General features: G+C 33.9%; 1 protein-coding gene across 3 annotated transcripts in view; it reads left to right on the top strand.

Annotated features, from left to right (window-relative positions):
- The window catches only part of LOC132544915 (nucleolysin TIAR-like), a 275,990-nt gene that overhangs the window by 254,751 nt on the left and 7,400 nt on the right, over positions 1-13,839 (top strand). For 2 of the 3 annotated variants that reach the window (XM_060208577.1, XM_060208575.1), the window contains 6 exons: positions 1,450-1,534; positions 1,978-2,119; positions 2,803-2,993; positions 3,276-3,388; positions 4,377-4,394; positions 11,930-11,971. In XM_060208577.1, the coding sequence (XP_060064560.1) occupies positions 1,450-1,534; positions 1,978-2,119; positions 2,803-2,993; positions 3,276-3,388; positions 4,377-4,394; positions 11,930-11,934 (554 nt within the window). In that variant the 3' untranslated portion in view covers positions 11,935-11,971. The remainder of the gene's footprint in view (positions 1-1,449; positions 1,535-1,977; positions 2,120-2,802; positions 2,994-3,275; positions 3,389-4,376; positions 4,395-11,929; positions 11,972-13,839) is intronic. The other variant, XM_060208576.1, reaches the window with a different exon arrangement.

The raw sequence follows: 13,839 nt of genomic DNA, 5'->3' as shown, positions 1-13,839 counted from the left end.
GTTCCAAACATGTAATGATACAGTTATTTGATATTTTCCGTACACATTATGAATTTTTATGTCTGCTGCGCTTCCGTGTTAGATTTTCTCAAGTGGAGGCTTGTGTTCTACAGGCTATGCTGTGCCTACTTCTGTCCATCTACAGATATTTGCAATACCGTTCATATAAGGACATGATTGGTTCTTAGTCTTACTGAGATGTTTTTCTGCTGTACTCTATATAATATTATGCTGATCTGAGACAATATATTGACTTAAAATACAAACTGTGGTTTATGCAGTTACAAAATGTTGTCACGGTGGATAATATATTGAGGGTGATCATATCCATAGCTTTAGAATCATTGCTGCTCTCTGTAAATGGTTTTATGAAGAATGAACAGTAAGACTTGTTAGCTCATCTGGTCCAAAGGTGTGATGAGCCATGGCATGGCCTCCAGCATCTATCCATCAACTTTTTCTGCAAATTATTACTAGTCATGACCAGCTAAGTTGATTTTGACCAATTTTGAAGCATCTTTGTGGAAAAGGGAACAAATTTTGTTTATATGGTAGGGCTTGGACCCCAGGAACCAGATGTATGAGGCCCAAAAAGGGGGGAATTTTTTTATTTTTTTGTTTTTGATTACTCCTGCTGTTGGAAGTATTCTTTGGGGTTCATTGTTGCATAATTGGTGGGTCTCAGCCCCCAGGGCCAAAATTTGGGAAATAGAGCAAATTATTGAAAGCCTTCCTCCTCCTGTAGAAATGATGTAATTTTACCCAAACTTGATCTAACACATCCTTAAGTAAATTGAAATCAATTTTTTAATAAGTCTAGGCCCCTTGGGATAGGAGGGGCTTGACCCATTCGAGGAGAAATAGAGCATATTAGTTAAAATTCTTCCTTTGTAGGAATGACAAGATTCTGCCCCTATTTGGTATGAAGCATAAATTGTTTGGCTGACCTGCTAAGGACAAAGGAGTGGGGCCATAAGGGATATAATGTGTGTTGTGTGCTTAAATATTAAGATTTGCTTTTCCCGATTACTCTGTTTGTATGTGTTATGGGGAATGCTTACTCTGTATGTGTTATGGGGAATGATTACTCTGTTTGTATGTGTTATGGGAAATATGGGGAATGATTACTCTGTTTGTATGTGTTATGGGGAATGATTACTCTGTTTGTATGTGTTATGGGAAATATGGGGAATGATTACTCTGTTTGTATGTGTTATGGGGAATGATTACTCTGTTTGTATGTGTTATGGGGAATGATTACTCTGTTTGTATGTGTTATGGGAAATATGGGGAATGATTACTCTGTTTGTATGTGTTATGGGGAATGGTGACTGTTATTGGTGAATACTTATACTTGTTGTTTTTCTATCAAAGTATGTTAATAAACCTTTAAATAAGAAGAAACAACACTGATGTTTCTGATTTGTAATTAAGATTTTTGGTTTGCAGAAGATCTTATACGTCAAACGTTCAGCAGCTATGGCACTATACAAGAGGTTCGAGTATTTAAAGATAAAGGCTATGCTTTCATCAGGTAACAACTTGTCTCCAATCACTTTTATTGTCCTTTCATTAGATTTTAATTAAATAAATTTTAAAAATTTGAAATTGATTAATTTATTCATCTGTAAGGGAAAAATTGGTCCCAGTAGTGTAATCTGATATGAAATTATGATACCTTGATTATAAGTTGTGCTGATATTAGCTTTGAATCACAATGGCAGTCAGTAAATGCCTTTGAAACTTTGCTATTATCTTAGATCTGTGTTAAAAGATGATCTGTGTGATGCAAGATCTCACCTGTTTAGATCAGGTTGTTCTGTTATTTACAGACATACAAATGGATTTCATATTGCTGTAAGATGTGCTAAAGAAACTCAATAAAAATGTTAAACAGTGATATATGCATTTTATGATAACTGTCAACTTCAAATTTGTATTTAACGGGAATCAGTATCAGAAACTTTATATCTTCAGATTTTCCACAAAAGAAGCAGCTGCTCAGGCGATATGCTCAGTACATGGTACAATGGTAAATGACCAGCAAGTGAAGTGTTCCTGGGGGAAGGAGTCCAACGACCCTAGTCAGAATAGTAGTGGAGGCACAGCCACACCCCTGGTAAATATTCATCTCTTCTCCTCACACTGATGTTAGTCAGAATAGTAGTGGAGGCACAGCCACACCCCTGGTAAATATTCATCTCTTCTCCTCACACTGATGTTAGTCAGAATAGTAGTGGAGGCACAGCCACACCCCTGGTAAATATTGTCTTCTTCCATTTAATTTAAGGCCATTTCTCTCAAAGGATTTGATTTCCTTCAGAAGTGATATAAATGTAATTTTTAACTGTGATGTCCAGCTATTAGGAAATAAAGATCCTTCCAGAATCTGCAAGACATGCTGCCATGATGTTGGGTGGTGTGAGGAATATACTGGTTATTGGCTGTCATGATGGGGGATGGTGTGAGGAATATACAAGTTATTGGTTGTCATGATGGGGGATGGTGTGAGGAATTGCTTTGATGACAGCTGAATTTCAGGGATATGATTTAAGTTGTTGTCAGACCCTATTTTCTGGCTTCTAAGTACCAGTTAAGAGAATAGAACAGATGTACCCAGACTTTGACCTGACAACTTAAAAAAAAAAAAAACTTTTTTCTGCAGATCTGTTATACATTGATTTTGCTAAACATTTTCTAGTTCTAAACTGTTTGAAGTATAATGCTACCCTTGGATTAAAATTTGAGAATGTTTATTATTGTAATTATCAAAGAATGATTTTATATTACTTGTCACCACAGCCCACACAGAACAGTCCCGCCCAGCAGAGTCCGCAGCAACAGTATTCCACAAGCTCGCCCTCCTCTTACTCCCCCTATTTCAACATGGGCTACTACTTCCCCGGAGCCTACCAGAACATGGCACAGGGCAGCTACATGCAGGCTGGGGGCATCAACCAGTGGCCTGCAGGCTACAACTACCAGACATACAGGTAAAGCACAGATAGTCAAGAGACTGTAGAACAGCTGAGGCCAGATCATAACTCATAATCACAGTTTACTGAAATCTTAAATATATTTAAGGTCAAGGTCTCAAAAATTTAAAGGGTACCTGCTTAAACATATTTCTAAGTGATTAATTGATTAATGTAAGAAATCAGTTGTGACCTTTGTATGGGTTGTAATGGGGATTGTATTGGTTGCTATGGTTATAGTATGATATATGTTGGTTACTATGATTAAAATATGTTTTTTATTGGTTGCTATGGTTACAGTATGAATGTACCGACAGCTGTCCAACAGTGGGGACAGGTACAAATGCAGCCAGGCCAGCAGCAGCAATTCAACGGCCAGCAACCTGGCATGATGGGATACCCAATGCAGCAAGGTACATAATATAGATTGTGTACTGGTCACGGCCTGGTTATCATTAAGCTACAGTGAAACCTGTCTAATGACCAACTCCAGCAGTGGTTCAGAAAGCACTCCTGGAGTACACAGGCTTTAAACATGTGACACTGTTGTCATTTTTCTCTACCATCAATATCTTGTTCTCTTTCATTTCTCCTTCTTCCTTTATATTAATCATATTTTTACTTTTTGTATTTTTTCTTTTTTTTTCTTTTTCATTTTGCATGATTTTTTACTTGCTATCTGTGAGGAGGAATTTTTTCTGAGGGGCCTATAATGATCCTTGGTGCTCAGCTTTTTCTTCGTATCATTCATGGAATTGTTTTAGCATACTAGAGCATATTTAATACACTAGAGCTTAGCTTTTTCACAAGAGATTTTCAAATCTTTTCTAGAAACTTCTTCCTTCCTTGTTCGACCAATCTTTGTCAACCTTTTTTCCTTACTGGAATTTGGATGAAACATGTTTGAGGATTATTGCCCTTTGTTCCACTTTTTGGTAATTAGTCTTGTCTGAAGGTTCCATACATCATTTTTCTGTGTAAGTTGGAAGGCTTTACGATATAGCAAGTTTTACTCTTCTTTTTTTTGTACTGTTTTGCATAGAAAATCCATATTTTCATTTCAACAAGTGAGTACTGCTCAATAATATATCGAATTGTATCACTGATAATTAAAATGAATTATCAGTGATACATTACAATATATTATTGAGCAGTACTCACTTGTTTAACATGTGGATGGACTTTTGATAGGTTAGAAACTAGTATGTATTTGATCTCACTCAAAGGTTGATAGGTCAGAAACTTTGATATCTGATAGGAGAGAGGAGGAATTAGTGTCCTTGTTGTAGTTGCCATTGTATCTAGCCAAAATAAGTAGGTCCCTGTGTGATTGATGTTCTGTCATTATCAACAGATGTATGTAATATAATGCTTTAAAGAGAGTTTATGTATGAATTTCAGATGAAGGCGTGGAAACAGGTCTATAGATTTATTATTTTGATATGTATATGTCCGTGTGTGGTGGGGCATAACCTAGTTATCTCCCTTGCATTATAACATAAGATACAACAAAACGATAGAACAGAGTTGTTGTAGAAAAAATTTTGTAATATTTTGACTTATTTCTTTGTTTAAATGCAGGGGAGATATCTGCCAGAATGCCTGTTGAATCTGTATTACCCTTCATATAGAGTATAACCTAATTATCACTGCAGCACAAAAACTGTTTACAAATTACAATCAAATGTCACTATTTCCAAAACTTAATGACATACATGTGTTTCTTACATACAATTTTTACATGTGATTCTTTTTGCCAGGTAATTTCATGAGAGATGATGGTTTTCAATATAAACTTGATTCATTTTCCAAGAATAATGAAATTATATAGTTGCTGATGATGTTGCTGAATTAAACCAGTGAAGGTAGATTAAAATATCCGATTTCATAAAAGAATACTGGTAGATAGAGGATAAGGGTGGGAGTTGTATGCTTATAACTAATTGGAAAAAAATATACAAAGATAAACATTTGCTAGACTACACAGAGATTATTGATTAAATGTACCTACAAAAACATAGGGGAAGACACCTTCTTGTGTATTTCATGAAAATTAAATACAGATAAGATGGATGCTTAGCATTGTGGGAAGGGACATGTGCATGCTGGGTAATATATATGTGGTTTGTGTATCACTAACTTGTAGGACAGGGTGATTGCCCACTCCAACAGTGGTTTGGTGTCACCCTTCAGAATGTTTTTGCTTTTTGTAAGCAGCTGGTGTATGATAGTGTTGGATACCACCGTCGAGTTTTCAGTTCATTGGTTCAGTAATGCAGTACAAAAAGCACTAGCAAGACAAATCGTTTGTGTTTTGTACTCTCCTCAAAATTTAATTCTCACAAATAACATATCAAATGTTGCTTTTTAATAGTTGCTGCATGAAAAATCTTGATTATGTTATGAATATACTTTTCTTGTCTTGCAAGTTAAGGTGCAATGTTTTATCTGATTTAAGTAAATAATCTTCTTTTCCTTTTTCCCTTTAATACACTATAACAGAAGTGATTTTTGTTTGTCTTTCCTCTACCACTGTGATGTGATTTCTTTGAGCTGTGAAACCCCTGGGTGTGTTTCAGCTGAGAAACCCCTTGGTGTGTTTCAGCTGTGAAACCTCTGGTTGTGTTTCAGCTGTGAAACCTCTGGATGTGTTTGAGTTTCGAAAACCCTGGGTGTATTTGATCTGTGAAACCCCTGGGTGTGTTTGTCTTTCATTCAATACTGTGATGTGATGGCTTTGAGCTATGAAACCCCTGAGTGTGTTTGGTCATTTTAGTTCCTGCATCATTTTTAACCAGTTGTTTTGTGTTTTTATGTGCTTTTTGTTTAATTAATTGATGTTTTTGTCTTTTCCAAACTAAATCCTTCCTGACCTCTCACAGGTATGTGTTACCTTGGTTCAAGTTGTTGATGAAATGAACAAAATTCACAGCTCTTCAATATTTTTGGAACATTTAAGCAGAAAGCATTTTTTATTGTGTGGTAGATATTATTGAAGATCAGATCTTCAAAGACTGGTTTTTGCAAGATATTTTTTTAGTTACAAATCTTTAAATATTTGGGAAGAGGGGGTCAAGAAATCAGCATTTTTGATGGGTTAGCTAAAGATAGTCGTAGATAAAAAATAACTCTATGGACATTGTCTTCTAAAAAACATTCTGTGCATTGTCTTTTATTATAAAATTCTATGGTCATTATCTTTTTAAAAAATCTATGGATATTATCTTTTTTTAAAGTCTATGGGCATTGTCTTTTATAAAATTCTATGGACATTGTCTTTTATAAAATTCCATGGGAGTTATCTTTTATAAAATTCTATGGGCATTATCTTTTATACAATTCTATGGACATTGTCTTTTATAAAATTCTATGGGAGTTATCTTTTATACAATTCTATGGGCATTATCTTTTATACAATTCTATGGGAGTTATCTTTTATAAAATTCTATGGGCATTATCTTTTATACAATTCTATGGACATTGTCTTTTATAAAATTCTATGGGAGTTATCTTTTATACAATTCTATGGGCATTATCTTTTATACAATTCTATGGGAGTTATCTTTTATAAAATTCTATGGGCATTATCTTTTATACAATTCTATTGACATTGTATTTTTTTATGAAAAAAAATTTAAGTCAAGAATATATTTGGATTCTTTTTATGATAAAAGATGCCTTTCTTACCTGGTGGTTATATGCTTACTATAACAAGAATCATTGTTGCAGTCTCTCAAATAATCAATAGTAAGTGTTTGAAAATGTTCCAAATGTATACATTGATATACACTGGAGTGATAATGTTGATATTTGGCGACAACTTGTAAACTAACAGGTTGTAAACTACAGGTTGTGTATGTTAACACTACTGATGCTGTTGAGTTGTCAATATGTTGATGTTGTGTTGACATAAATGTGAAATTTACTCAATCACATTGCCATTTTGTTGTTAGGTTTTGTTGACGTCATCATGTTGTGACAACATGTTGACATCACCATTTTGATGTGAGGACATGTTGACATCTCCATGTTGATATGACAACATATTGACGTCACCGTTTTGGTGTAAGGACATGTTGACATCACCATGCTGATGTGAGGACATGTTGACATCAGCACGTTGATGTGAGAATATGTTGCCATCACATTGATGTGAGGACATGTTGACATCAACACGTTGATCTGAGAATATGTTGACATCACTATGTTAATGTGAGGACATGTTGACATCACCATGCTGATGTGAGGACATGTTGACATCAGCACGTTGATGTGAGAATATGTTGCCATCACATTGATGTGAGGACATGTTGACATCAACACGTTGATCTGAGGATATGTTGACATCACTACGTTAATGTGAGGGCATGTTGACATCAGCACGTTGATGTGAGAATATGTTGCCATCACATTGATGTGAGGACATGTTGACATCAACACGTTGATCTGAGAATATGTTGACATCACTATGTTAATGTGAGGACATGTTGACATCACCATGCTGATGTGAGGACATGTTGACATCAGCACGTTGATGTGAGAATATGTTGCCATCACATTGATGTGAGGACATGTTGACATCAACACGTTGATCTGAGGATATGTTGACATCACTACGTTAATGTGAGGGCATGTTGACATCAGCATGTTGATGTGAGGACTTGTTGACATCAGCATGTTGATGTGAGGACATGTTGACATCAACACGTTAATCTGAGGATATGTTGACATCACATTAATGTGAGGACATGTTGACATCAACACATTGATGTGAGGACATGTTGACATCAATACATTGATGTGAGGACATGTTGACATCAGCACGTTGATCTGAGGATATGTTGACATCACATTGATGTGAGGACATGTTGACATCAACACATTGATGTGAGGACATGTTGATGTTAGGACATGTTGACATCACCACATTGATGTGAGGATATGTTGACATCACGTTGATGTGAGGACATGTTGACAGAAGGCTTTAGGTAGTATTTCCCTATCTCTCAGGTGTCGGTGGAATGATGGCCCTTAATTATCTCAAGTCCGCTCCTTGACGAGACCGCGCACCGAGACCAGGGTGAGTTGGACTTATATGGCCAACTTTTCCGATATTTTGTCTGTATTTAAAAATTTTTTTTGTCTGTATTTTCAACTCCTGCACTAAAGTTGTTTTTTTTTTTTTTTTTTTTAATTTTTTCATTTTATTTTTTTTTCTTTATTTTTAGTGATTTTTCTCTTTGGACCTTTTTATTTTTACTGAATCAAAATCAAACAAAGTTTATTTATCATATGTAATTGATATCTACATTTTGCATGATCTCTTTGTACCTTTGTAAAACTTTTATTCTTTACATCGATACACTGTGCCAATGATAGAAACGGTACACTGTCTCGTGTTCGAGTGTTTTACTGAATGTACAGTAGACAATGGACTTCATTTCATCAGCAAAAACAGAACAAATGCAACCTGTGTAGATAACTGTAGGAACCTACCTTGCTATCAGAGTGTGCCTTTTATAACCAGTGTGAATTGCATGTCAGTATATTATTTTGGCTATCCAATACTCTCAAAAACCTTTAACACTAATAACAATGTATAGGTGTGTGAAATTAAACACTCATAACTCTACTGGTGAGTAAAAATTGAACATTCATAACTCTTTACAGGTATGTAAAACTTTACACTAATAACACTATACAGGTGTGTAAAAATTTAACATTCATAACTCTTTACAGGTATGTAAAACTTTACACTAATAACACTATACAGGTGTGTAAAAATTGAACATTCATAACACTTTACAGGTATATACAAATTGAACATTCATAACTCTTTACTGGTGTGTAAAACTTTACACTCATAACACTATACAGGTGTGTGAAATTGAACATTCATAACACTTTACTGGTGTTTAAAACTTTACACTAATAACACTATACAGGTGTGGAAAAATTGAACATTCATAACACTTTACTGGTGTGTAAAACTTTACACTAATAACACTATACAGGTGTGTGAAATTGAACATTCATAACTCTTTACAGGTATATACAAATTGAACATTCATAACTCTTTACTGGTGTGTAAAACTTTACACTCATAACACTATACAGGTGTGTGAAATTGAACATTCATAACACTTTACTGGTGTTTAAAACTTTACACTAATAACACTATACAGGTGTGGAAAAATTGAACATTCATAACACTTTACTGGTGTGTAAAACTTTACACTAATAACACTATACAGGTGTGGAAAAATTGAACATTCATAACTCTTTACTGGTGTGTAAAACTTTACACTCATAACACTATACAGGTGTGTGAAATTGAACATTCATAACTCTTTACTGGTGTGTAAAACTTTACACTAATAACACTATACAGGTGTGGAAAAATTGAACATTCATAACACTTTACTGGTGTGTAAAACTTTACACTAATAACACTATACAGGTGTGGAAAAATTGAACATTCATAACACTTTACTGGTGTGTAAAACTTTACACTAATAACACTATACAGGTGTGGAAAAATTGAACATTCATAACTCTTTACAGGTATATACAAATTGAACATTCATAACTCTTTACTGGTGTGTAAAACTTTACACTCATAACACTATACAGGTGTGTGAAATTGAACATTCATAACTCTTTACTGGTGTGTAAAACTTTACACTAATAACACTATACAGGTGTGGAAAAATTGAACATTCATAACACTTTACTGGTGTGTAAAACTTTACACTAATAACACTATACAGGTGTGTGAAATTGAACATTCATAACTCTTTACAGGTATATACAAATTGAACATTCATAACTCTTTACTGGTGTGTAAAACTTTACACTCATAACACTATACTGGTGTGTGAAATTGAACATTCATAACTCTTTACTGGTGTGTGAAACTCTACACTCATAACACTTTACAGGTGTGCTAAACAATACACCCATAACACTTTACAGATGTGTATAATTGTTACACCCATAACACTATATAATTATGCGCTAACTTCTTATGTATGCAGAAATTGTTTTTTTATCCATAAAACTGTCAATTATGTTATATAGGGATACGCAAATATAACATTCTTGCCTGTGTTATAATCTTCATCTTGTCCAGAGATCTCCTCTTTCAGTTTTCAATTAATTTATTTGAAATACAGGTTTTGTAACCATATGAACTTATATAATTTTATTCCACATTTTTTTGTTTTGTTTGTTATTGTGTATTTTTTTTGTCTTGTCCAGATATCTCCTCTTTCAGTTTCTCACCAATCTCTTATAACTTGGCCTTATTGATCATCAATACATTAGGCACTAATATGTCATTATGACTCCTTAGAATATATATTTGAGTTAGTGGTTCCTTGTTATCTAGAGAGATGTTCTTCTCATTCAGTTCTCAAATTATGTTCAAACTAGTAGACTTTATTACAAACACATGAAATTGTGTTTTATCAGTGGCATTTTGGTTGGACAATTTCCTGTTTTATCTCCATATCTTTAATCATTAGAGTACAATATGGTGTATATTGCTTCACACAAGATATTCCTATGTATGTTATATATGTTTTTTTAAATGTTAACTTATATTATTACATAACAGAGTGTATATGTTGATTTACTGTTCAAAGAGTGATAAGCCCAACAAATACAGGTACTGACACAGTGTGTATGGTATGTGTAATATGTTTGATAATTTTGATTTTATCGGAAATATAACAACTGGTTGGCTTACATCTATAATATTGTTTAAATGTAAATTGTAGGACAGACTGTTTCGATGGTTTGAACAGATTTCATCAAAAACAGTATTAGTATTGCCACTGTGACTGGTTTATCTCCCCTTGTCCGTCATTACCTCTCTCTGTCATCAGCTGATTTCTGCTCATCTGCTCTAAATTGATGGCTAGAGATATTATAATACTATGATACTAAAATGTGTATGTAGTTGTTTTGTGGGCAGATACTAGTCAGCTTATATTAATACACCCCAGAACTAGTATACTGGAATCTTCCTGTCTGTTGTCTAAATATACTGTACAGAAAACTCCTCCTACACTAGTGTCCCTGTTCCAATAAAAGTTCATATCAATATAAAGGACCAGATGTAGATTGGCAGGAGAACTTTATTTTCTGAAGTTTTGGTTGCCATGACAATTCAATGTGTTCTTACAAGAGATATTATTTGCTTTAAGATTATGAAGCAGAGTTGGTCAGAATTAAACATGGGGACAACTGACCATGAGTCTGGGTCAGAGGTCAAGGTCAAATTTTGTATTGTTTGACTTATGCATATTTTGTTATATATATTTACTCATATTTCGTAAGAGTGATAAGGCTGTAGAATTTAAAAGAAATTCTTAGATCAGTTAACTTTGATGGATTTAATTAGTCATTGTGTGGATATTAAACTGAAATTTAATAAATTGATGTGTTTTTTTTTTTTTTTTTTTATGGCACTCTGCTATTTATCAATGTCATCGATGAACCAGCAATACCTAACACTATGTGTCGGGAGTACCCTCTTTAAAAACCAAACACACAAAAAGCTCTGTACTTCTTAATGTTGTCACCAGGGCATAATATGTTGCACCAACACACCTTATTCTTTTGAGTTTTTCTTTTCAATAGTTATACATGAGTTTTGATTTTCAAACATTATAAGTTTCTTTTCTTAATTACCACAGAGCACCAGTAACCTGTCAACTTCCTGATATCTAATCAACAGTGATTCTTTGTGTCTTCACCAAAATCCTTATTTACACATATTCCAGAAATATTCAAACTTTTAAATGGTTCATTCCAAATTATTCTTCATAACCAAAAATCTGTATACTACTGATAAAAAACGTATAAGAACTAGGCATGAATTGTGTATTGTGTTGCTGGTTGCATTTGTGATTTTAATTTATTTTGTTTTTCTTTTGTTTCTGCTGCAGAATGATGGGAGAACAAAGGGTGGATAGAAGAGTTAGATAAAAGTAGGTGATACAGTAACTGGTGACCTCTTGTCATCATGTCCTTGAAAGTGCTCATGTTTTCATTTTGTTGCTAAAAGAGGTATTGTGTTGTACTCGCCAATTCCTTTCTTAGAAAAACATAATAACTCCCTGCAAACCTTTGTACATTGGCTGTCTTACCTCTTATGATATAAAAAAGTCTCAAAGCATGAAATATTTACACCAGCGTCATTTGATTTTAGCCCTCAATTGTCAGATGTGGGACTATTCAAATCACCCTGGGTCTGTAATTCGTCTATCCATCAGTCCTTAAACAATTCTTGTTGTCTCTTTTTTTTTTTCAAGCTGTATATGCATGTTTCCTGTGGTCCCTAGTTGTCCATTGTCAATTTTTTTTTGACTGATCAGAAAAACAACATGACCAACAGACGGCCATCTAGGATTTTGACAGTAATACTTTCTTATCACTATTGATGTCACTTGAACAAAATGTCTTATGCAATTATGTTATGTCCTATTGCAATCAATCACTGCTGTGTGTGTCATAATTTTTTTAACAGTTTTGACTTCTTCTGGAAACCTTCAACAAATTTTAATAAAATTTTCAGAAATTTTCATGGCCTAAGGTGAACAAAACTTGTGAATTATAAGGTATCCTGAGGGGCAGGCCCAAAAAGGGGTTAAATTTATTTAAATTTCCAAAATATTTTGATCAAAACCCAAGTATGGTAGAATCAAATACTCTTTAAGGATGGAAAGTTTTAATGTTCTTTACCAAAATTCTAAATTTCATTACCCAAGGGTAATTACCCCTCATGGATAAATTTACTACAATTTTTATTGGAGAATAACATTTTTTAGCATTATTTGATTATTTTCTTTTGGAAATGGTTCAAACTTAATTAGAATTGTTAGTATAGGATGACAGTTTGATGTTATGTACATATTGTCCCTGACTGCCCCCCAGGGCTGATGGGCAATGGCAGTAAAAGTGTTATCAACTCAAATTAAAAAATCTTTCTTCTCAACACCCAGATATCATAAAATCTACATTGGTATTAAATACTATCAATGGATAGAAAACTTTATATAAGAAAATAAAACAAACCAACTGGCCGACAGGAGCTACCTTGGGTTTTTGACATTGAAAATTTTTATTATCATTTCTTGAGAAGTACAGGATGAATCTAATATTTGATAGGTGAAGATTATTATTGCTATTTCTTGAGAGGAATTTTCATGTAATTAAGAGCGAATAAGAGGAAAGAATAATTAAAAAGGCAAAAGATCCAACTTTCCAAGATCAAATGAAGATGAAACATCAGTGGGCACCAAGATCCTCCTGGGATCTCTTGTTTGTATATCTAATCTAAGGTTATTGTAGTTGTACATTGAATATCATTCTACTAATTAGACTCCTAATGTTCCACTATAGTGTTCCTCTCCATCAGTCCACAACCATCTGTCGGTCTGTCCATCTGTGATAAAGTTTTTCAGCTACAAAATATCTTGGACCAAATTGAGATTCCAGGTTGTTGGGTCAAGGTCACCTATTATTTTTCGAAAAATTATTGTCAGCACTTTAGCAGTTTCATTCCTTACAGTATTTTGAGAAACCTCACACACTGAATTACAAATGATTACACATAGGTGGTGAAACTTCAGATTGTCAAACTTATTGCATACGTTGATATTGAAATCAGTTAAAAGATATTGTCTACTTTCCTTTTTTTTCCAAATGAACACCAAACAGCACCATCATTATAAATCATAACAGTGTAACATAGCTTTTTGTGGCAGGAAGGTGACACTTATGAAGTACACAAACAATGCTTCAGCAATAGACAGTATGCTTGTAATCTGTAATATATTTATACCTGCTGACCATG

The sequence above is a fragment of the Ylistrum balloti genome, unplaced genomic scaffold, assembly GCF_031769215.1.
Source record: "Ylistrum balloti isolate Yb309-2 unplaced genomic scaffold, AGI_CSIRO_Ybal_v1 Utg369814, whole genome shotgun sequence".
NCBI classification, from domain to species: Eukaryota; Metazoa; Mollusca; class Bivalvia; order Pectinida; family Pectinidae; genus Ylistrum; species Ylistrum balloti.
This window is presented reverse-complemented; position numbering and strand designations above follow the sequence as displayed.